Source organism: Paramisgurnus dabryanus, chromosome 14, assembly GCF_030506205.2.
Source record: "Paramisgurnus dabryanus chromosome 14, PD_genome_1.1, whole genome shotgun sequence".
Classification (NCBI taxonomy): domain Eukaryota; kingdom Metazoa; phylum Chordata; class Actinopteri; order Cypriniformes; family Cobitidae; genus Paramisgurnus; species Paramisgurnus dabryanus.
Window position 1 is genome coordinate 28,401,620 of NC_133350.1, and position 25,910 is coordinate 28,427,529.

Consider the following 25,910-nt stretch of genomic DNA (forward strand, 5'->3'; position numbering starts at 1 on the left):
TCATTAGGGCATAATAAAGGAGATTAGCAAAGTGGAAGCATTTTAAACAGACTGAAATACTTGTGATTGTGGGATCAATGTTGGGGTGTAGCCAACTAAAATCGCAGTGCTAACTTAAATACTTGTTAGTACTTAGGATGTTATCTGGCTGTTCTTTCCTAGTAGTTTTTACAACATACCAAAAAGTTCTACACTGTAAAAAAAATCCGTAGAAATTGCAGCTGGGTTGCCGGTAATTTACCGTAGATTTAAATTTATGTTATTTACTGGCAATATTTTGTTCAAAGTTAAATGAACATTAAACATTTACAAGTCTTTGTCTTTACAGAGTAGAACTAAAAAAACAGCATCAAGCAAAACATTCTGGGAAACAAAATCTGAAGCAAAAAACAGAAAAAGGTTGATAATGATTTCTGGTTCCCAGAATGCTTTGCATGAGGCTGTTATTGTATAGTTTTATTCTGTAAAGATAAAGACTTGTTAATATTTAAAATTTATTTAACTTTGAACAAACTCTTGCCAGTAAATAACATAAATTTAAATCTACGGTAAATTACTGGCAACCCAGCTGCAATAACATTGTAATTTCTACGGATTTTTTTTACAGTGTACTTCAGTTTTATGAAATTAGGAATTTAGGCAAAATTGTAAATTGGACCAATAATATTTGACGCACTATGTCTGTTTATTGTCAGATCGCCGTTAGTCAAATGCATTCCACTAAAGCAGTCCTTCCCAATCCTGGTCCTCGATGACCCCCTCCCAGAAAGTTTTAGATGTATCCTTATTTAAAACACCTAATTCACCTCATCAGCCTCCTTCCAAAATGGTAAACATGTCTCCTAACAACCTGCTGAGTTAAATCAGTTGTGTTAAATAAGGAGACATCTATAACTTTCTGGGAGTGGGTCGTTGAGGACCAGGATTGGGAAGCACTGCTTCGAGGAATGCATTAATACATTAAACTCCGTTTCGGGTTTTAGCCACAGCCATGTTTCGACGCTGCTGCTTTCTCAAATCCATTCCACTTGCCTCACATAAATTAATCTCCATTTCGTGTTTTCGGACATGTCACTACTTCGCCTGCTGTAAACAAAGCTTTTAGGCCATAAAAGCAACTGTTTAATTAAAAGGCATCAGAATACAACAAAAATGGCATATACTTTAGTAAATGTTTTGGACCCACCCACATTTTTTGGCTTTCAGTGCCCATGGATATACACTTTAAAAATGGTTGGGTTAAAAACAACCCAATTGGCAACCCAGCGCTGGGTAAATATTGGACAGAACACATGCTGGGTTAAAGTAACCCAGCACGTTGGGTAACACATTTTAACCCAGCAGGTTGGGTTGTTGAGAAAACCCAACATGTAGTAATTTTAACCATTTATGGGATTAAAATTTTGGGTTTTGGGTTATTCTTGCTGGGTTATTTTTATCATGTGCTTTAATGTAAATCAAGACCATTGTTAATGGCAAATAAATGTTTATTTAACTGCAAAATAACTACAAACTCTTACATTTTTACAGTTGTAAGTTGCAAAATCATTTAAAGGACTGCTTACTGACCCAATGTAACAGGTTGAATCAAACTATTTGAATTTAAGACAGAATTTGTAATTTTACAGTATATAAATGAAATACTGAAATGTACATAAAACTAAAGCAGTGTAAGAAAAGAAACAATGTAATTGTTAAATTAAAAGTAAAATCATTCATAGAGTTTTTTACAGAACAAATGTTTTAAGTTTCACAGAATGGAATGTATTTGACTAAAAATACTTCATTTATTAAAGTTACTCGTCGCGGACAAAGATGTACAAAGGAATCGAACAGGAGAGGATTCATCCATTTGAAAAATGACAGACTACAGGAATTCCCATAGAAGCACATTGCCTGGGGTATTTATTTTCAAGCACTTAAAATGCCTTTAAACCAGAGACTGTAAAAAATATGCAAGTAGTGTCTGTGACGTCACCCATTGGTTTGTGAGGAGCATTTTTGAAGCTTAAAGTAGGCGGTGCGTGCCGTCGCCATCTTGGCCGAATTGCAGTTTAAGTCACTTCCGTATTCAGAGAGACTGATTGAGAAAAAGATTGAGAGATCTGCTGCATGTTTTCCATGGCCAGGACGAAAGGAAAGGGTTTCGAGGATTCTGTCCAGAGAAGAAATTCCACCACATTTGTTGCAATCTACAAAAGAGGAAAAAACTTTTAGTGGTCTGAAGTGAATGATCAGATTTAAGTATTCAGAAAACCATGTGGGCCAAGTGAATTATACATTTTATAAAAATTATAAGGCGTTCTTTTGCATCCCTGGCCGCAATACCACCACGTGTGAGATTTTCCAAAAATGCAATGGCCTGTTGTTAGTTTGCATAAGACTTTGGTGTTACACTCCTTTAACTGTTGTGCCAACAACAAAGCCTGCAAACCACACAGACTGACAAATAGGATGATCTACTTAAAGAATAAAGTACTGCAGAACTAAAATGTAGCAGATAATTAAGACATTCCCAATATATTTTAAATAGGAATTATTAAATGTTATACTTTCTGGCTGAAGTTGTATGAAGGTCTTGCTAGCCTGATCAATGGATGGACGTTAAAACTCTGCACACTCTAAAAAAAGAATGGGAAAACAACATCACATCTGATCTCTGCTAAAAACATAACATCTCTGATACAGTATCAGCCACAGATCAGAGGGTTGGTCAATATACATTTGAAATCACAGGAGACAACCCAAAAATATTATGAAATGAATATAAAATAGTAACTAAATACGACTCACTATAACACATATACATGTTTGTTAACCGATAGTCACTTCCACGCAGCCTCCGTCTTGGTGACAAATACGTTTATGTTTTCAAGTTCATGTCCAAACACTTAAATTATTGTTTCATTTTAAAAGAGAGGAACAAGCAATATACATATAAGACACCGGTTCTTGTAAACGCTGTTTCGTTTTCATTTATCAACGCGTTACCTGCCGTACCGACTGTGAAGTGAATGTGCTGTTTGTCCCTGCCTCAGTAGTGACAGAGTAGACGCCAGCCCGGCTCCGTGATCCTCCGCCACCGGTACAGTTAACATGTGCTCGCGCCTCGCGGTCTGTCTTTACATATCGAATTTGTCGCTAAATTTAATTTAACAGCGTCGCTATCGCTTGTTAAGCTGGGAAAGGGAAAACTATGCGCGTGTGTGACACAAAAAGCCGAAGTGGGGTTGCGGAGGTCGACTCGGTACCGGTTTTGACTCGCTTTGTTAAAGGCTTACAGAAATTGTCATGAGTTAACGTAATCAACCGTGTGATGGGGATTTTGTAACATCGATTTTATTAATTTTATTAATATGCCATATCAAACATCTTAGAACGATTATTCGAGTCAATTTGTGTAAATGGCGATCTGAGGTAACAGTCGTCATTCCTCCAAATTACACCCGTCGTCTCTGTCTGTATAAATTAACACGTTGCTGTCTCGCAAAATGTTATAATCTTGTTTATATTCATGAAATGTTCACAAAAACAGATAAACTTACCTTGAAAGAACTGCTTCCAGTGACTCTGTCCTTTCACGACGACCGATGCTGAGCACATTCAAACATCAAGGGCGCGAAGAAGCACATGAGCCTCTTCACAACCCAGCATAATAACCCAGCAGTTTTAACCCAACACCTAGAAAACGGAAACTACCCAAAAAGTGTTTAAAATGTAAAAAAAAATTACCCAGCAAAACAACCCAACAGACTCAACCCAGCATTTTGGGTTAAAAAATAACCCAGCCATTTTTAGAGTGTAGAGTTACATTTAGCAAGTGGTCACTTTTTGTAATCCAAATATGTAAACAGCTACAGAGCCCCTAAGGGGACATGGAGCAAAATAAAAAAAAGTTTCATCTTGTGCTCACGTGAAACCTTCATGTGCAGAATTTTTTTTTTTAAGTTTAGTTTTGCGTGCTCACGTGAAACTATTGATGAAAAGCGATGGTTTCACGTGAGCACATGAAACTAAACTTTAGATGTTTTTTACTCCAAAGTCACCTTAGGGGCTTGGTAAACAGCACATCATATTTAGTTTACTTTTTCATTCTGTGTGTTGTTTAAAGACATTTATAACAACTAATTTTAACCTTGTAGGACCCAAATATAGAAAAAACTTTGAAAAAAAACTTTCACCTTGTATATGTTGTTGTAAGAGTCCTCTTATGCAGATATAAATGGGTTTTTATATTTTTTACATTTTAGTAAGTTTTTACATGTTGATTTATTTAGTCCAGTATAAATGGTCATGTTTTTCAAGGCTGGTTTGCAGGTTTTGTAAGTTCACGGCCAGGAAAAAAAACTATTTACAAAGGGGTTAAACAAAATGACTTTTTAGTTGTGTAAATGTGGTTTTAAAGAGAAAAAAACATGTTCAGGTATATTTTATTAGACATCAAACTGAAGTTGTAAAATTACAACTGAGGGCTTTACAGGTTAAGATTAATAGAAGTCACAAAATTCTGAAATTACATGAGAACATATCTTATATAATCTTTATGAGTCATTTCACCGAATCGGTGCCATTTTTGTCCCCAGTTCATTATATGTATTAAAATGCAAGAAAATCAACTCTAAAATACATTTAATTATTAAGCAAAGTGTCCTGCATGTTAATCTAACACCAAATTTAAACGAAATATTTAAAACATTAATAAAAACTACACAGAACACTGAAAATATCATTTTTTTTCCATCCCTGCTCTCTATATCTATACTTTACATTTAAATATAAAGCAAACAAAATTTTAGATTAATTATTTATTAATTTTAGCATTTTTTTTGTGTTGGTCCATATTAGTGATAGACCCATATATCGTCCGGCTGAGTTTTATGTGTATCGGCATCGGCCGATACGTGGCTGCTTTGTTCACTGATTTTTTCCGGCATTATTTACAGACGGAGTGCTGGAAGCCGTAAGCGGCTTTTTATTACTCATCTCTATATATATTTGTAGTAGTAAAGTACTAGAAATCAATATCCTTTGCTGGTAGTTCCTCGTCATTGTGGAGAGTGCAGTTCATGGTTCCATAGCACCCTCACCTGTTTTTACTATTTGTTAAATATGTTTTTTTTTAAGTTCAATAAATGTAACTTTTTTAAATTGAGACTTGTAACATTTGGCATCATCATTGTGTCATTTTTATGATGTAAATCGATTGAGCAAAAACAACATCGCATTCGGCTCCAAATATTGGCTCAAGAAAATCGGCAGCCTGTATTGGTCATCGGCTAAGGCCGATGAAACAAAAAATCAGTATCGGCATCGGCACAAAAAAAAAAAATCCATATCGGTCGATCCCTAGTCCATATCCCATCTTTGCTTTAAATATTTTTTACCTTTGAAAAGTCATAATATTTTAGATAAAATGAATATTTTATTCATGGTTTCACTCAGTCCTGTCACTCTGTCCTGTTTCCCAACACGTTACCCCTTCTGAAAATTTAGGAATATCGCGCAAGTCACATATTCAAGAGGAAGTGACGTCATCTGGGTCTTCTGAAGGTCATGTGAAGATCAAAAGTCACTTTTCTTATTTTCTTTTCTGTACATTGTATTGAAGCTGACAGTGAATGTCAATCTTAATGTTCAGTCCTGGTAATTATATTATTTCTTTGATGTTATTGGATTATTTTAAACTAAATCATTTTGGTAAATCACTAGAATTTGCTCAGTGTCTTTATGCTATTAGCACATATTTACTGTACCTATATTTCATGTATTTGCTAAATCTATGCTACAAAAAAACACAGTCCTGTTACTTTCAGTCCTGTTATCAAAATGCCGCCATCCTCCTTAAGAAACCATGTTAAAAATAAACTATAGGCACCTGAGATCGACCAATACTCATTTTGAAAAGTAGAATATGTGTGTGATTAGATTTAGTGTTTAAAAAAGAAAAATATCAACTTCGATTTTGACAAGTTACAACATGCAAATGGCACAGATTCAGTGGAATGACCCTTATACATTAAATAGACATGAATAGTGCATTACAAGCTTATTCATTTCAATCATTGATTTTACTTATTGACATGACCAATTACTCAGTCAGTATAAAAGAGTTAAATTCTCAAACCTGTATAAATGTCTTTGTTCTACTGAACACAAATTAAGATATTTTGAAAGGGTTAATTACCAAACAGACACATTATTTTTTTTCTACTATGGAAGTCAGTGGTCCCTCAGATCTGCTTGGTTACCAACATTCTTTAAAACATATCTTTTTTTATTCAGCAGAACAAAGACATTTATAAAAGTTAAGGGAAAGTAAATAGTGACAGAATTTTCATTTTTTGGTGAACTATGCCCTTTGAGATGCCAAGGTTACATTTTCACCGAACATTCTTTGCATGATGGAAGATTTTAGGTAGAAAACAATAAATCATAAACTTAGCTTTAGCTGGGTTTTCAAAGGCTGGGTCACATTGTATTAGTATGTGTGCGTTTCCTGGGAATCAAACTCATGAGTGTTTGTGCCGCTAATGCATTGCTCTAAGCAATCTTTTGTTTGGACCATACATTATAGCTCCAACTTTGTTTTTGTAGTTACTAGCATGACTGTAGTTGAACAGAACAGGCAAACTAAAGTTTCAAAGCAGTTCCCCAACAATGTTGGCATTAGTGAGAAATGTGTTTCTTTAGGGGGAAGTTTCGGGTGAGGAGACAACTATGGCCACTTTAAATTGACAGTGATGAAGACCATCTCGCGTTACATATTCCAGATTGTTTGCAGGTTGGAGTCGGTGAGGATGTGGCCGTTAACCCACATGAGTCTCTGTGTTGTGTCTGCGGCTCTCGGCTCCCTCTTATCTTGTTTGGTGTCAGGCTGCTTTATGGAGTGATGGGCAGAGCGGCAGGGGCTCACAGCAGACCTCCAGAATTCAGGCCGTCCACCTTATCTGCTTGTTAAAGCACACATCAAATCTAAGCAGAATTGTGCTGTGAAATATTTATGATATGGCTGTGTGGCATTTGGGAAGGGTTTTTTTGTAATGTGGTTGTTTAGGAGATCTTCGGGGGGTGATATCGCTTGGAGATACAGGCCCCCTTCATAACAATCTTTGTGTCACTTCTCTTGTTTTTGTTTCGAGTCTGACTCGTTCAGACTGATGGATGGTGCCGAGAGATGAGGTCGCGGATCAGCCTCGAGACGTTCCAGTCTCCAAACTTGGAAAACAAAGATGAAAAGATGCATCGCTGTTTCTCATCTTCTCTTTTATTCTGTTTTGCTAGCAAATCTTCCATTATCATCACTGATCTAGAGAAGTTGACTAAAATCAAAATGATGGCAGTGTAGTGACAATAGTGGCAATTGAAGAATTATTTTGACTACTAAAGAAAGAAACAGTTCACACACACACAAAAAATGCCTTGATTTACTTAAACTATGATTGAAAGGTTAAGAGTCACTTCTCTGAATTTTGTTATTTTTTTGGGATCTTTTAAAATCTGATAGCACTTCTTAATGTTTCATTAGTTAATTGGGTAATTAATCCAATCTAAAAAGTATTATTTTTTATTATAAAGCTAAAATAAATAAAAATCATAACTAACATAACCCTTTAAAGAAAAAGTTTTTTACAGGAGTGTCTGGAGGTGAAATACGAAATACAAATACAAATAAATACAAATAATGCAATATAGTATATTATTTTATACATAAAGTTATAAAAACTGAGGTTTGTGTTGGTTTGCTGTAAGGTTTGCGGCATAATCTTGTCACAAATTAATAAATTACAGTCACTGCATTATTATTACTGCTAAAAGGTTTTGAAATATGAAAACTACATTCTTAGACCTTTCAAAAACAATATATAGTTTGTCGTGATAGATTAACATTTACATGCAAAATATTGCGGGAACAGTGCCACTTAACAAGTTATTTCAATATTCTTGACTAAAGAGGAGTGGGTAAATAAAATAAAAATAAATAAATAAATATATAAAGTTGAATAGGCTTAAGTTATTATTTTATAATTTAACTCAATTTTATTTTTATAATGTGTTGCAACTTATAAATAGTCAAAAAAGTTGAAATAATTTATTAATTAAAGTTGTTAAAATTTTAACAATTACGTGAAACAAGGATTTTTTACAGTGCATCTCGGTGAGATCTGGAGAAGGGTGACTACTTTGAAAATGCTAAAATTTAACATATTTTTTATTATTTTGGGACTTTTTGCCATAGCACGTTTCCTTAAATTACATTTGTGCTTAATCCAAATTATGAAATGTATAAAATTATCAAAATTTGAGTTTACTATTATTCTAAAATGTGTCAAATATTAATAAAGAATCACCAAATGAGCCTCAACATTTTAACGGTATAGTAAATGATACACAGTTTTTTCAGGCAGTGGTTTTGAAACTTTTTCAGCGTGCCCACTTGTGCCCCCCAAAAAATTTATGACAAAACTTTGTAAAAAAATGCTTATTAAAATATACATTGTAGTGTGGTCCATCTCAAGGTCCCCAGTTTGAGAACCACTTGTATAAGGGACTGTTTTAATTGAAAGGCCATTGACAGTAACATTCTCCCAATAAACAAATGCATTTTGAGGGATTGAGTACTAACTACAATGGCAGTAAAGGTATTTATTTTTAGCCGAACTGTTCCCTCAATAGCTAAATACCAGTCACGGGTGGCTTCGTCATTAAATAGCTTTCACTTTCAGGAGCAGATACGGACGGGAGTAGCTCGCCGCTTAGTTTCTTGCCACATAAATTACCACAGTTCCCATTTGTGTGGCCGTCACGGCAGATGTTGCAGTCGTACTTTAGCAGCGAGTGTATCAGTGATGTCATCTGCAAGATGGACGGCAGAAAATGTGCAGCAGATTCTGTTCCTCACAGGGAGGTTTGTTCATGCCAGCCCGGCTAAATGAACCGTGTCCTGCTGTAGTTTAAAAAATGCTTTTGGTGAGTTAGACACATTCGAGATGAAGGTCAGAGGGTCGGTGTTGTTGAGTCTACATTTCGTGCCATTGAATTGAGCTTTTTAAACACGGGGTCCAAGCTGATATTTGGGTCATTCTACTAAATGAGGCCTTTTTCTTCATTACCACGAGTGCAAGTAATTACTTGAATAATGAGTAGCTGATGCCAGCTTTTATTATGTGTTGTTATAGACTCTAAACACTGTTTTTGGCATTTTCCCCAGCACTGTTTGTCCAACTATTCCTTGCGAAAATACTAAACACACACGTGTGTGGGTGTGTTTGTATTTCAACCCTGTTAACATAAACTAATAATTATTAAAATTATACAAAAAAGTGCTCCTTTCAGGAATTCATGTTTGCAAAGACAATTTAAAGTCTACGTCTTTTATATTTCCTGTTTTTCAGCTTTTTTATTGCCTGTTTTTCAGCTTTTATATTTCCTGTTTTTCAACTTTTATATTTCCTGTTTTGGGGTTTGTGTAGAAATATATTAAAATAATATTCACCTTAAAGACCATTTTGTTTCTTTACTATTTAAAATTTATACTTGCATAACTCGTCACATTGACCTTACTCAATTATTTAACAGAATATTCTTTACATTATATGTAGAAAAAAGACTTCAGAGACTGTATTACATACATGAGCAATAATGTAAATTTAAATATATGCCATACTTAAAAGGGTATAGTACACTTAAGTACCTTTTGGATTGGTACTGTTAGATTTTCTCCTCACTTTTGTGAATGGCTCAGGAATATTGTTTACTCTTTCTTTAGAGGAATCTGTCATGTAGTCGAAAAACCATTGAAAGAGACATCTATAATGATTTTCGGTTACAATATGTTCCAGCAATGTTCTGTTTTGCTCCATTTAAAGCCCAAAATTGGTGCTCAGATCCCACTGCAGACTTCAAACCCCTTTTCAGACTCGTTTTTTTTTTAAAGGAGGCACCTTGAATCTGTTGTTTGTCTCCATGATTGGAACACAGCTCCATTGATTTCCCGATAATCTCGGTTTCTCATCTCTGAAATAAAAGCTATTGGACGTGACATTTTAATGTGGAAAACCTCGCCGGTTTACATAATATTCCACAATTGTATATATATACAAAAATTGAAATAATCTGGTGTTTAGTCTTGGATTCATGTGAGATTTCTTTCTACTGTAGCTCCTCAAGCATTCTGGGCCATCTGTGCCTTGTCTTACACAGTCGGAGTGACTGACTACATCCTGATATTTTTCAGACAGCTCAGACGCGTTCTCAAACACACTCGTTCTTTTAGCCGGACAAGAGTGGGGGCTGTTATGTGCTGAAGAGTCCAAATGCTTGCGACTTTACCAGGCCCAGAAGTTCAACACCTCACATTCATGCACTTCAAACGGCGTTGCAAAAGCCAATTCCCCTGAAACGTATAAAACACCGGCTCCTGAGAGCTTTCCTGCTCTCCTCACGCCACAGAAACAATTTCTTAAATAGTTTTACTGAGACCTTATTTATCAACCCATAGAGACGTTTCATTGCTTTGAGGTTGTATTTTTATAGCCTGTGAAACTAATTTAAGTCTTTGTCAGTCACATGTCAGTTTTATCATTTGGAAAAAATGAGACAATTGTTGACACGAAGTAAAAGTATACGAGCTATGAAATGAATGTGGGAAGCTTCACAGATAATTTAGGCTTTGGCATGTTTGGTGATAAATGTCCACATTATAATCCGTAGGCTGTGGTAAGATCTCCATTTAGTACTCATTGCTAATCAATTGAAATATTTGGAGTATCATCTTTAAACTATAGGTGTTTCATTTCATTTAAGTCTTGACCTAATATACAGTATTTACTAACCTTCTAAACACAATGAGACTTTAAAGGTGAACATTCTAGTATTGTAATACTTGCGTAGCGCAGCAGTTTCCTGCAGTACAGGCTATCATCAGCTTCCTGCAGGAGGGCTGAATAAACACTGTATTTCATAAAGTACGTTTTACATTTTAACAGGGTTAAATATATGGCAGCTGGCACAGATCATCAACTGAATGCAATTTTTCATGCACGTCTGCAGATGAGACCATTGGAGTTAAGAGCAAACTGCGAAAAAACTCAAACGAACAAAATAGCATGAACATCGAACACATCATTTTTATTTGTAATATTTGCATCATCAGTCGGAATCATCATAATCATCACAACTGAATGTTAATTTATCACCTATTGGATTCAGACAGTTCTCGGGTGTTTATACGTGACATTTCAAACTTTAGAGTTTTTGTTAAAAAATATACAGTCACACCTTTTTTTTCTGTAGACATTTATGGTGCATTCACACGGGGCATAAGCGTTGACACTTCCCATTCACTTTTAATGGGTGACGTCATGCATTGCTGAACTGAATTGTGGATCCGTTGGCGCTGCGTCAGTGCCGTTGCTTGCGGCACAAGTTGTACATTGCAAATAACCTAGGCAGAGCCAGCCAATTACGTTTATGGAAGACCGGAGCCACTGTGATTGGCGGTTGGCCACACTTCAGACAAGCCTTCGGTCAAGCGTTAACGCTTTCGCCCAGTGTGAATGCACCCTTAGAGTCACAGTAGTAATCACACACACACACACACACACTGTATATCATATGTGGTTTACGGGGACAATTCTATAGACGCAGTGCATTTTATACTGTTCAAACTGTATAATCTATTCCTCTAACCTACTCCAGTTCCTAACCCCAACACAAAAACCTGTTGGCTCTTTAATCAATGAAAAAGTACCATTTCGTATGTTTTTTAAGCCATTCAGTTTACAGGGACAATTCCTGTGTTTATAGCATAATAAACATGTCATTATATACTATTCATGTCCTCATAAACCACATATACCAACCGGTTGTGGCTCATACGTCTTGAAAAGTGATGCTCCTGGCTCTTTGATCGCCCCCTCTTTCGATCGAAGTCAAAAACCCCGCCCTCTGCATTCAAACGAACGGGACTCGGGTCAAGATAAAAAAATGAATTACACTTTCAATACAATTTTTTGAAAGTTAGTTTTGGTCCATTAAGGTAGTTGTTATCACGTTGATTTATGTGTAATTGTTTATTTTTGTGATAAGTTTCATTTTAGCTAGTATTTTAGTGCTATAGAAACATGGCGTGTCATTATGATTGACATTTGTGATTGACAGCTTCTCTAAGCGGACTCTTCCAGGGACTATACATTTTTTCGATTTCTGTGTTATTTCACACTGACAAAAGAATTGTATTTAACTTATCTTATTTTAGCAAGCGATTCAAATGAGACGTTCAAGGGGCGTGGTTAAATTGAGCGTTTTGGTGGAAGTTTCATACCGCGGCTTCACCTCCGGGCTCCACCAACGTTCCCTGGCTCCAAACTGATGTGTTTGCATAACATGTCAGTGCCCATCATCGGACATTTTACATTCAGTTCATTACAATGGTAGGAAGTGGCATCCATCTTTTTTTTACAGTCTGAACTATGATACCAACTCATACACACAGTGTGTGACAAACCAAACCAAACCTTATTGATCATCTGACATTTGGTAGAACAGTTGCCACATATTATTTTTTTTTATTCATTTTATTCTTCTTTATTCACTATAACCTTGTATGTTTTTAGGTTGTGTCTTGTATCTGAAAGGTTTTTGAGTTAACAAAAAAAGAAGTTTCTGAAGTATAGTTTCTGTCTTTATGCTAAAATTAAAGGCCTGCATTGTCAAATTCTTCTTTAGAAACTTTTAAACCACATCCAGAGAGATTTAAATCTATTAATTTATTATAAAACCTCTAAGTTTGTAACATCAAAATAACAAACTTACATGTATTACACATAAAACACTATAATTAAAAACCTAAAATGAATTGTAGTTGTCAGATTTAGAGAAGAAAATATAAGTGCTGGTCGCTTGCCCCATTTAAAAATCACTTTCATGATGGTAAGCTGTTGGTCATTGTTGCTAGGGCATTGCTATACGGTTTGCTAAGGGGGTTCTGATTGGATTTCAGCACCTTGCTATGTGGTTTCTAGATATAAGCTTAAGTCGAAATTTCTATCCACAAGTATCTGTTTCTGGAAATGGCTCTGGTCCTGGTAAATATTTAAGCATTAGTAACAGTGATGCTTGCCTTAGCAAATGATCTTACCATGTGTGAGGTTTTCAGAACTTTACCATGGTCCGCTTTATATTTCTTATGCAGCTGTAAACCACCGTGGATGTGTGGGTTTTTATTTAAAATTAGTCATACTGCGACGGGCGAGAACTCAGTCAAGTCTTGAATGCAGCACAATGCTTGTCTGATGGGACGGCAGCGTTTTATTGGGATATCAGATCGTCACGGCCCATTAACAGTGTGTAGAATCATAATTCAGTCCGAAATATCTCTGTAAATGTCTGCAATCTCCCCACCCCGGGTCTATGATTTCTTATGTAGTTAAATCAGAATTCAGACGCTAAGTGCTAATTCCTGTCAGTGGAAATGCTTTAACGGAAGCTGATAGATCCAGAGGTGGCATTATCTCTCGTATATATCTCGCTAATGAACGCTCATTGTATGTGAACTGAAAACCACACAGCACAAAGTGTCATAAGGGCCTTTTTATTCCAGTGTGTCCTTGCGTTCTAGGGGTCCCTTGAGGGTTTTCGCATCTGAAGCGTTGTGTGAAAACCATACGGTGATGCTCCCTCAATAGGCGACTATAAAGGAAGATTTCATGACCTTGATGCGGCCCATTGTGCTTAATTAACTGTAAAGGTTGATATACACGAGCGAGTGTGCGTCTGTGGAGGTTGTCGGTCTGGTCTGCGACACTTGACAACAATGAAAAACACAAAGATGTAACTAACGTATAGTCACCTCTTCTCTAATAGCTAGACTTGTCAGTCGTCGATGGTGCTAATAACTATAATTTTTCGTCAATGTAAATCTTAGTGACATGAGTTTTCCTTGAATTTGTTCACACACAACATAGATATATATATATATATATTTGCCATTGGATACAGTATGCTTGACGATTTAAGCGCTCCAGGCCGTAGAAAACGTATTTTTCGTGCATCCATTAATTCTTGTACGCAGTGTAATATTGAATAAGAAGTCAGTGCTGTACAGCATGCAAATGACGACAAATGTTGACATCAAGTTTTTACAAAGAACTCGTCTTAACAATGCAAACACCAGCGGGGTATTTTTCGTACATTTACCTCGAGCTAAATGAAATAGTGTATTTTACAGCATGTACCTATATCAAAGATCCTCCTGATAGCCCTCCTGCTGTTGCTATGGAAGAGAAACATGCAAATGAATTAGGGCAAATAGCGGTGCTGAATACCAATGAGACCAGGAGCCGATAGCCGAGCAACGGTTTTATGTTTTATGTTTCTTTCCTGAACCATTGAGTTATTCTGCAATCTCTGATTTCAATATTGTGTGCGCTATGGCCCAGTGATGCTTCAGAGCAACGTGAGTGTCCGTATCACGAAAGAGCGTCTGCCGTGCTGTCTTCCTGCCAGAAGAATCCGTGTGTTGTATCTGGATTAAATAGAAATTAGAGTGAAGAAATGTTCCTGGTTAATAAAGTCATAATGCTAAGGTATTTGCATGGACCAACGGTGAGGGTTGCGTCCCTAATCATAGCTTACGGAGCTTCAATAAACCGTCCTTTTTTTCTTGCTCAAATCCCCTTCAGTCCTCGAGCTTCTCCCCCCGACGGATATATTTGCATTGCCCTATTGTCTTCCCCCCAAGAGAGCTGACTTCTAAAGACAACATGCCCTTATAAAGGATATTGCCGGATTACGGCGAGAGGAAGAGTCTCCTCCACCGAGTCTTCGCCTATGGTACATTTCTTCAGCATTTGGGGCAGGCGGGGGGACAAGCAAGCAACAAAAAATTACAGGTATCAAGCTGTGTCTCCAGTGGCCACAAGCTGATTCAGGGTATTACGGGTCCCTGTCGTGCTCTAAAACTCCCCCAGTAAGCAACGTGGTGGACCACAAGTGTGTAATAATACCGGCCAGCTTTGAAACGGCAAGCTCATTTACAAACAGCTGTAGCCATTGACAGGATAAAGCACGGTCCAAACTACATTAACAGGGCTTGGCAGGCATGATATGGTCCTTCTCTTGGTTCTCAGTGGGACAGCGTGCAGTGTCAGGCTTGAATAACCATATTAAAACTCTTTGCTGTCGGCCCGGTGGCCGTTCCCGCAAGGCCATCAAAGCAGTTTCCCATCTCACCTCAACTTTATTACAAACACCGAAACCGCTGCTTTATATTATCCTACATGAGCAGCAAGAGGGACTCTTCCGTGGGCTGTTTTCTTGAGTCTGGTAATATTTCTTTATTAGGTCACACGGTGACATGAGTCATCTGTTTGTCATCTGGCTCCTCGGCGGTCCGAGCGAGGGAGCTTGCGGCGGGCCGATGATGGTGATCTTTATCACTCGGGTTGTGTTCATTAGCCTGCCGCACTGACACTCGTATCCTGGCAGATGGTCACTTTCCGATTGATTTGCCACGTTGGGAAGATTAAAATATTATGGGTCCGAGGAGACCGGCCACTGTGTTAGTCGAATTAGCATTTTTGCCTGGCTGTTGCTCACGGAATGGGTCAATGTCAACCCGAAGGTGATGACGGAATTAGAGGATCATGGGAATGGGGCGGCAGAGATTGACGTATCTTACTGTCACGGGAAAGCCGATCCTTGTGCTCCCACAAAGGATGCCGGGGAAAAAAAGGCCTACATGCTAACAAAGTGCTTAAAGAAGGCATAAAACGGATCAAGCTGTGTGTTTTAAACAAGCATGTATTTAAATTCAAGAATTCATTATGCTTTTATGAATGTCTAGATTCAAGCTGCTAATTTGATTGGCTAGGCTGCCATTCCCATAGCAAGCTTTACACTGTAAAAAAATTCCGTAGAAATTACAATGTTATTGCAGCTGGGTTGCCGGTAATTTACCGTAGATTTACATTTATGTAATTTACTGGCAAGACTTTGTTCAAAGTTCAATCAATTTTAAATATTAACAAGTATTTGTCTTTACAGAATAAAACTATACAATAACAGCCTCATGCAAAGCATTCTGGGAACCAGAAGTCATCATCAACCTTTTTCTGTTTTTTGCTTCAGATTTTGTTTCCCAGAATGTTTTGCTTGATGCAGTTTTTTTAGTTTTACTCTATAAAGACAAAGACTTGTAAATGTTTAATGTTCATTTAACTTTGAACAAAATGTTGCCAGTTAAAAACATAAATTTAAATCTACGGTAAATTACCGGCAACCCAGCTGCAATTTCTACGGAATTTTTTTACAGTGTAGCCTTCAAATGGCACTTTTTTTGCAAACGGAGTGTAATAAGATGCATTATCAAAAGCCCCTTTGCCCCGACATCAGACATCATCTTGTGTAATTAAAAACATATGTATCGTTTTACCGCAATGAATCTCAGCGGTACAAAAGCACCTTGTATGTATGAAAACATTTACAAGGTAACAGAACTCACCGAGGTTAAATGGAAGGTGTATTGGAGCCCTGATTAAAAGGCTCTCCCACCAGTCACACCGGGCAGATCTGGGGAGTCATGTACAGCGGTGCGGCAGATAAGGCCTGGCTCTGAAAGGACTCCATTGTGTGCCGGTGTGGGGCCCGTTCGCTGGAGTTCAGAGTTGGTTACCTATCTACCTGAAAGGAATTGAAAAGCGACCCTTGTGGTGACTGACCAGAATGACTGATAAGTCTCAAGGGGAGATTATAGCGATTATGGCACTGCTGGAGAGGTTGCCATGGCGATGAAATCGAGCATTCTCTTTAATATATTATTTACTGCCTCTGTTTCGGGTCCACGTCATTTAATCAGGAGAGAGCAGGAGACCCATTCGCTTTTAAAAGCTTCGGTTCATGTACAGGAGCAGCGGCCTGTGTTCTTCACATACTGATGTGAGAAAAGGTTGACCGGGTGGAGCATAACCTGTATATGAAAACAGACGGTAGTTGGATCGCCACAGAGACGGCAAGTGAGGCAATCCAAAAGCTTTTTTGAAAAGCAAAAACAATTTCAAAGCAACACTTGTGAAGATAGAATCCATCTTTTTATCTCAGAACTCAAAATGAGATTAAGTGAACAGTTTACGAATGTTGTGTCATGTCCAGAATAATATTCTAGTACAGAAATATCTCATAAATATGAATCAGGTTGAAATTGATATTTATAGAAATGGAAATTTAAAGATTAACGTTCGATGCTACATTAAAAGTGTAATCAAACAGACTTTGAAAAAAAATCAAACAGACTTCTCAAATATTAACATTATGGGCAATATTTTAACGATTTAAGTGCATGGTCTAAAGCGAACAATGCAAGTGAACTTAAGCCGTGTCCAAATCCACTTTTGCGAGTTCAACGACAGGGAAAATGGTCTGTGCGCCTGGCACACAGTCTAAAAGGGTTGCTCTTATTTTCGTATTGAGTAATGTGTGTGTTTTGGACGTTTGGGGGTTTTTATTCTCATCTTCCATCCCTTTTAAAATCCAGTTGTGACAATGCTGAGGCCGATTACTATTTACATGGCGAAATTTGTAAGCTTAAAAATTGTAATCAGAGAAAGAAGACCACCAGTTTAAAGCAACACTAAAGACTTATTGCTCTTTGCTCCCCCTACAGGTTAGAAGCGTAATTGTTCATTACCACTGTCGTAAATACTGCAGCATAGCTGGCTCTGATTGGATTGTAGGTCTGCCGTAAAGCAAGTTTTTGTAGTTTTCACTCGAACTACAGGACCACTACCCGACAGTTGGAAACTTCTTTAGTGCGGTTTTGGCCGATAGAGGGCTGCAAAGCGAATGTGAAAGTGCCATTCACCCTGTTTCGAGTGGATGAACCACTAAAACTTTTTTAACGTTTTTTGGAAGCGTTATTTTTAGGAAAAAAAACTCTTTGGTGTTGCTTTAAGTTCTTGTAGTCACATATTACTAACACACTCTTTAAATAACAGAAAATATTGCGCTATTGACTTTAGATTTAAGACCAGGTTGGTCAATGGTGTAGTTATTTTAGTTACTTCAAAATAGCAGCGCGCCAACAAATCACCTAAACACACCTCGTTTTTAAGCCGGCACGCCCATGGGTGCACAAATGGGTGCAAATGCATTTGCTATTTAATTGTGACGCTGGACGTGAAATTATAACTGTAGCAAAAAACACTGAATTGCGCCAAGTATATGACAGAGCCCTACGTCTGCCATTGCTCAACCAAACAGATAGTCAAACTTTTTAATGTGTCTGGCTGATGAAAGCGGTGCTTTGATAGCGACATAGCATTTATACATTTAATCATGAAATAGGAACATTTGAAAAAATACACATTTCACATTTAACTGTTTGAATGGTACGGTTTCAATACATTTGAAATGGACAAACGTTTGTCAAAATCATTGCAGCGAAACGGCTGACCATCCTTCTGGTCATGTTACACTAGACTGAACATGCGAAGGTCAAGTAGTTAGTGAACATCTATAAAGTTTCTGTAGAGGAAACATTGAGTCCGTGTCATTGAGGTGCAAATGTCTTTCAAATGGACTTTGTGCTTCCTGCGGTCTGACCACGACTGCCCACTGACCCGAGCCGGCCGAAACCGGAGCGGGAATTATATAAACGCTCAACTTTGAGACAAAAGAGCAGCAAATCCTGGGTTTTATTGAGATAATAAAGGAAATTAAAAATGTCCTGTCCAAATCTCCCCATGCGGCACCAATAAGCCGAAAAAGTCTCATTTCCTTGAGAAATTTGTATTCAGTTCAGTAACATTGTACTAATCTAAATGAGTTTCATTTGTGACCTGATGTTGTTTGCTACTCTTCGAAGAGCAAAGATTGAGAAAAAATATTGCTCTTTAGTGTTGTCTGTGTGTGTTTCTGCCTCTTCTCACAATGTCTTTTTAAAGGTTATGAGAGCTAATATGAAGTTACTTCTAATAAAGCTATTTTTCACTTTTTTACGAGTTCTCTGCAGCTGTTCACAGCATGATGCTTTAAGCTGATGCGGGTGGTTGCCATGGTGTTTTTAATGTGTTGCTATGTGGTTGCCAGGGTGTTTTCAGTGGTTGCTAAGGCATTGGTGTGGTTGTTACTTAATGACCCAGGTCATTTTTTTCGTCCTTTGTTGTGTGTTAAGTCTACGTAATTGCATTTTTTATTTGCCAGTTTGTCCAGAAAAATAATAGCACATTGCACCACAATGAGCTGCAAAATCATTTCTTGTCATGCACAAAAGTGCAATGCTTTTAAAGTTAAGGGTTTGTTTGAATTGCTTGGTCATTTTGATATTTCAATCTCTTTAGTACAAGAAAGACGTTAGAGTATAATAATTCTATCTACAGTATTATATTAATACAGTGTATAGTTCCTCTTGTAGTCATGGTTATCTTGGGTATTCGGCTAGGAAATGAATCAGGTCGTGAAGGATAGATTTATCTACTGCGTTTGAATGATCATTGACCTTTAGACTTTATTTGATGGTTTAATAGACTTAGTTTTGTTTGGGGGGGGGGGTTGCCTTGCACATCAAGACTAATGCATCCTGTTTCCTACACAAAAAATCACAGCAGTTCATTTCTTAATCATATAGTAAACACATGATCCATCATAATCATTATAAGCTTAAAAAAACGTCATTTAATATGCGCTACCTAACGCACCTACTTGCTTGACGTGCCATTTATAGGTTAATTACTTAAAACTTATTTATCCCCATTCTGTTTTGAAAGTCTGTCCTTTTACCTCCTCTATAGATTTGGCCTTGTCCTGTTATATCAATCCATAACAGTGTGAGTCAGCAGCGACTGTAGGCCCAATCAATCGTCCTGCTTTCGGAGAGGAGGATTTTCCGATGCGATTCCCAGACGCGCAAACTGTTGTAAGCTCGACCCGCCAGGCCGCAGAAACACGTCGCAGTTTCTCATTAACGTCTCCTCCACGCCCTCGACATGCTCTGGTTTCCTGCTGTTCTGGTAAATGAAAGAATGGCGCATGGTCGAAAAGATCAAATCTGCTGCTGTGGTGGAACCGCAACTCGGGAGAAATGCATGAGCGTGGATGAAGCGAATGGGGGTGGGGGAGTTGGATTTAGCTGTGCTATTCCTGTTTGGTTGGAGTCGGAAGGGAAAAGGGCAGAGTAAGATAATGCAGGCCGGTCTGATGGACACCGCCGCAGCCCGATTGATCCGTTCAAACACCGCTGTGACCTCACAATCGAGTCGCATTAAAGTACAGTGGAATGTAGGCCAGTGGAGAAGGGGCCAATGATTTTAAATGTTAAAGCAATCGAGCGGAAAGACCCGGATGGGACAGAGAGTAAATCAAGCTAAAACTTAAACTTAACCTTATAATGTGTCTCTTTATTATGCATGAAATATTTTTTTTTTTGCTTCAATCAAAAATAAAGCAATATGCTGTGATTTATAATTGCATAAGAGTTTATCTGTATAGGGATCGGCCAGGATTGTTGACTAATCGACTTGTTGTTTAACCTGTTGTGGTACGGTAATAACTGTCAAACACACCTGAAAATCCCAATCAAAAGCTTCAATATGACTTGGAAATGACATTCAGGTGTGTTTGATTAAGGTTGGAGCTAAACTTTGCAGGACAGTAGCCCTCCAGGGCCAGGAATGCCCACCCCTGGTCTAGCCCATTGTTGGATAAATTGAGACGCAGTCTTAGACAGTAAATAGTCATCAAAAATCTAAAATGATCTTTATTTGTGCTTTTTCTGAGAGGTGAACTGTACTAAATGTTTAATCTAATACAAAAATGCGCGTCCATTTATGTGCACGTTTGAGATTTTGGTTTGAAACATGCAGGAATTTGAAAATAAAGTGCAGGACTTGATTGATGTGAAAATAGTTATTCAAGTTCGGGACCTGATTGATGTTTAAAAAGTTATAGAGAATGAACAGACTCAAAAATGATCTCTCTCGCGCTGACAGACACATCTGAAGCATGCACACAGGCCTGCAACCCAGATATATGCACACATAGACATTTTAAATCTGTTTTCATAAGAATTCAGGCAGATTTAATCTGTTATGTCTTAAGTAAATGTTTGATTAACTGTTGGGGAAAATATCTGATATAAATTATATTAAATCCTTGCATTATGTCTGTTATGTCTTAAGTAAATGTTTGATTAACTGTTGGGGAAAATATCTGATATAAATTATATTAAATCCTTGCATTATGTCTGTTATGTCTTAAGTAAATGTTTGATTAACTGTTGGGGAAAAATATCTGATGTGTAAAATTTTATTAGATCCTTGCATTATACCAGCCTGATCTCACGAGAATTCGTACATATTTTACGAGTTGACTAATTCGTATGAATTAAAAAAAAACTTACGAATGTGGTCTTATGCATTAATACGAATTAGCCAACTTGTAAAATATGTACGAATTCTCGTGAGATAGCTTTGAATATACATTATATCTTAAAGCTGCTGTCTCAATGTCAATCAAACAATAAATGAAAGAAAAGTTGAACATATGTTGACATTTGATTTTTACTGTTTTAGAATCCATTCAGCTGATCTCTGGGTCTGGCACTAGCACTTTTAGCATAGCTTAGCACAATCCATTGAATCTGATTAGACCATTAGCATAGCGCAAAAAAAAAATCAAAGAGTTTCAATATTGTTCCTAATTAAAACTTGAATCTTCTGTAGTTACATCGTGTACTAAGCTTTACGGAAAATCTATATGTGCCTAAAAAATCCATCTTAATTTTCCGTCGTATTTAGTACACGATGTAACTACAGAAGAGTCAAGTTTTAAATAGGAACAATATTGAAACTCTTTGATAATTTTTTTTTGCGCTATGCTAATGGTCTAATCAGATTCAATGGATTATGCTAAGCTATGCTAAAAGTGCTATCCTCAGACCCGAAGATCAGCTGAATGGATTCCTAAATGGTAAAAATCAAATGTTTAACTCCAAGGGAGCTGGAAAATGTGCATTTTATTTTTTTTTAAAGTGGAGTGTCCCTTTAAGGTATGGATGCGATGGTAAAAATCTTTAACTGAATTTTTTTCACAATTATTTTTGCTGACTCTTTCACTAATAATAAACACACATTTGCATAAATCATCCGTATTTGTCTCGGCCATGTTGATAAGAGTATTAAAAACTTGAAAAGTGTAAATTTTACGTAAATATAAAAACAGATAAAAATGTGCAATTAAATTGCGATTAATCACAAGTTAACTCATGACAATCATGCAATTAATCTATATTAAATATTTTAATCAATTGACAGCCCTAGTTAATATACAATAGCTTTATAGGCTATCCATTTGCTACCGCAAGTGTGGGTCTATCTGCATTTTACAACACACCTCACCAGACCAGAATTCAGAGATGATAAAGTAATCGACATTGCATCTAGTTTTACCTCAACAGACAGTTTCACCGAGTCAAATTGAATGTTGTTCAATTTTACCATGTTGAATTGAACGTTTAGCAGCACGTGTTATAAAATGAAACGCTTTAGACAGCGGCACCTGTCATCAGTCAAAACTTTCGCCCGTGTTTTGTTTCTAATGGTCACGGGAACGATGAAAGATACGAAAAAGCCCAACAATAATTCTCGTGGTTCAACAACCCGAGATTTGATTTCCAGTGAATGGACTTTTTAAAGTCATTTGAATCCATTTTGCTGTCAGTGTCTTTGAAAAATCTCAGCATGTCAAGCTCGGGGAGGGAAATGCAGTGGATAAAACGCACTGTGACTGCGTTCTGACTGAATAATTACAGGAGAAGCTTCTCAGCAGACAGATTATTTTCCTCTTCATTTGAAAACATGAATCGACCAAATTCAACGACGAGATGTTGACTTCATAATTTCACTTTCCTGAATAAATCAATCCCACCGAACGATTTTAGATGGATTTTTACTTAATGTGGATGCATTTATACACATTGCTGATGGAAATATAGATTAAACGGCAGTCTCTCTTTCAGGCTATGAATCTATCTAATACGTTATGTATTATTCTAACAAGACTCATTTTAACACCATTTACAGGTGCACGGATGCAGCAAGCAAATAGAAAACGAATCCACCAACAATCCAACATTTTGTTCGGGATATTTGTGAGCCTCTCTGTGATAATTCAGGCTTAAGTCTCTTAATCTAATAATGAGATTATGAGCATCAATTGTATTGATTTCGATCTTTGACATGATCTTACTCAGTCGATATTAAAGAAATCAAGGTTATATTTTCACACAATGTTCTTTGCATGACATAGGATGATTTTATGTAGAAAACAGTAAAAAATGACTTTAGATGGGTTTTTTGTGTTTGTGGTGATTGCATGGTGATGTCATTATCACAAATGCAAATGGGATTTTGCATAGCTACTCTATTTTTTAAATATACACCTGGCCAGATAAATAGATGCAATTTTCAGTCATAGCATATAATTGATCATTTCTCTTGCGCATTTCTGTTTTGCCTGTGAGATTAATTTCTAAATATAGAGATGTATTTAGGGTGCGGGTCTGTGATTGGTTGGAAGTGGATTATCTGTGTTTGACATTACAGTGATGGGGAAAATGCCCTTTACATGCTGTTCTGAGCACGGTCCTACATTTCACTCTGTTCACAGACATCTGATGCTCTTCACATTAGCAGGAGACAGCTAACATATTGATTTCTTTACAGACTGTATCTTTCTCTTTTTGTCTCGTTTCTTTCACCCCGTCATAAAACAGAGAGAAGTATTTTTGTCAGTATGCTTTTTTTCTTAACTCCACATCGGATTGTTAGCTACACGCAACCACCTCACGTAACCCGTTCCAGTTCATAAATAATTATCTTCTTGGGGTTATATTGATTTGTTTTCGTTTCATTTTGGTAAACTGAATATCTGAGTTTGTGTTGACTCGTATTAGAGCCCATCTAAAATATTAAATTGAGACAAACTGATTTAGTGTATATCTTGAAGTATTGGGAAAATCTAAAGAGCAGCGTCAACCGTTTTCATTTATCGGTGCATACTGTAGGATAAAGCTTTGCATTGTGGCGTGCATTTATATGAAAATGAGGCTTTCTCTTCAAATTCTTATATTGTAAGCTGTATTATAGTAGAAATTGTTTGTAATTCCCTTTATTGTCAATCATGCATCTCAATAAATTCATTTTGCTGTACTATAATATTTCACTGTGCAGTGAAATATTACTATGCATAAATAATAACAAAAACTAACATGAGAAAGAAATACTTTTAATTTATTTTTTAATTGTAATTATATTATTATTATTGTTATTATTGTTATTATTATAATTATTATTGTTATTATTAATATTTATTATTATTATTATTAACATCTTTTGTTCTTTCTTTCCAATAATGTCATGATGTGAATGTATCTGTTGGTTCAGCAGTGATCAAGGCTTTGTCTAAACTTATAGGCAATTCAAGAAATACTACCATAATATAGAAATACTTCAAAATATATCTTTAAACCATATCATCATATAATTGAGATTTTTGTCCATGTACAGTATTTCATTGTCACACATATATTATCAAAATGCAGAATATCGTCAAAATATTTTTTTTATTGATTTTATTTTATAGTAAAAATGACCAGACATGTTTTGTGATATCAACCCTGATCTCTTTTCAGTCTCATGAATATCATGATTTACTTCTATGTTTTGTGTACAGTATATAATTTTGTTTAAAGTGTCTCTCTCTCTCTCTTTCAGGGTTTAGTCGGGCAGCCATGCCATTTGGTCTGGTAAGGCGTGAGCTGTCTTGCGAGGGGTACCCCATCGACCTGCGGTGTCCAGGAAGTGATGTCATCATGATTGAAAGCTCTAATTACGGCCGCACGGACGACAAGATCTGTGACGCTGACCCCTTTCAAATGGAGAACATCAACTGCTATCTCCCAGACGCGTTCAAGATCATGTCTCAAAGGTAGGTTCAGTCAGATCGCATTTGTCCTATTCTTTCCAAAAGTCTCTCTTCAAACCTCATCTGCTCTCTCATTTTCTCCTGTCTGATTACACGGCTCATGAATACGAGCATCTTTAGTGCCACACACGAAGAATATTTCATTTCACCATCTGAGCAACCAAACCAAACAAATCCGAACATGCACATATCCGCTGTCTTTTGATTTCTAGACTGTGTCGTGCATCTGGAGGCTCGCACTAAAACAGGAAGTGATGCACGAGCCAGGCTTTGATGCATTCTGTTTGCCGGGACTGGCGTACAGTTCCGCTCAGCTTATTATAAGAGATTCGTGGGGAAATAGATTTGAAAGTGTGGCGTCTCAATTAGTCCATTCAGCTGCAGGCAATTAGGAATCTCAAGTGGATGCTAATCTACGCAGGAACTCAAGGCAGGGATTTGCCTCCCCAGGTCTGCACGAGTCCAGATGTGAAATTGCATTGTTGTGCACTTTTCATCTTGTTAGTTTTCTGGTCAAATAATGAATCACCATCGCCTTCACAATCTTTCACTGCCACGGATGCATTAATAATAGATTTTAGCCCTCACTCGACACTGGCTCATTTTGTAGAAAACTTTAAAAAAAAATGTATTGATTTATTTGGAGGGTTTTATGGTATGAACTGATGCAAACGCCTCGTGTTGCGTTATTCAGGTTTGGGACGAGGCCTATTAGGTGTTTAATAATGTGGATTTTTACTTGGGTTTAAGCAACCAGAAGCAAATTCTTGCATTTGCCCCTTTCTTGTACCTTGGAATCATTTAGTACCTAAGAACAGTTACCAACTTTCACTAGTATTTGTCTAATTTTTTATTTTATTTTTCTAATTTTTCAAATCGTGCGAATCACGGGTTATGTGATGATAACGCCTGAATCGCTCAATTCGCCCCACGTT

General features: G+C 37.0%; 1 protein-coding gene across 16 annotated transcripts in view; it reads left to right on the plus strand.

The window, feature by feature from the left end:
- adgrl2a (adhesion G protein-coupled receptor L2a) overlaps positions 1–25,910 on the plus strand; it is a 141,827-nt gene that overhangs the window by 35,715 nt on the left and 80,202 nt on the right. For all 16 annotated transcript variants that reach the window (XR_010521056.2, XR_010521055.2, XR_010521058.2 and 13 more), the window contains exon 3: positions 24,765–24,978. Coding sequence is in view for 12 of the 16 variants with exons in the window: in XM_065241898.2 (XP_065097970.1) it covers positions 24,765–24,978 (214 nt within the window). In the remaining 4 variants the exon portion in view is untranslated. The remainder of the gene's footprint in view (positions 1–24,764; positions 24,979–25,910) is intronic.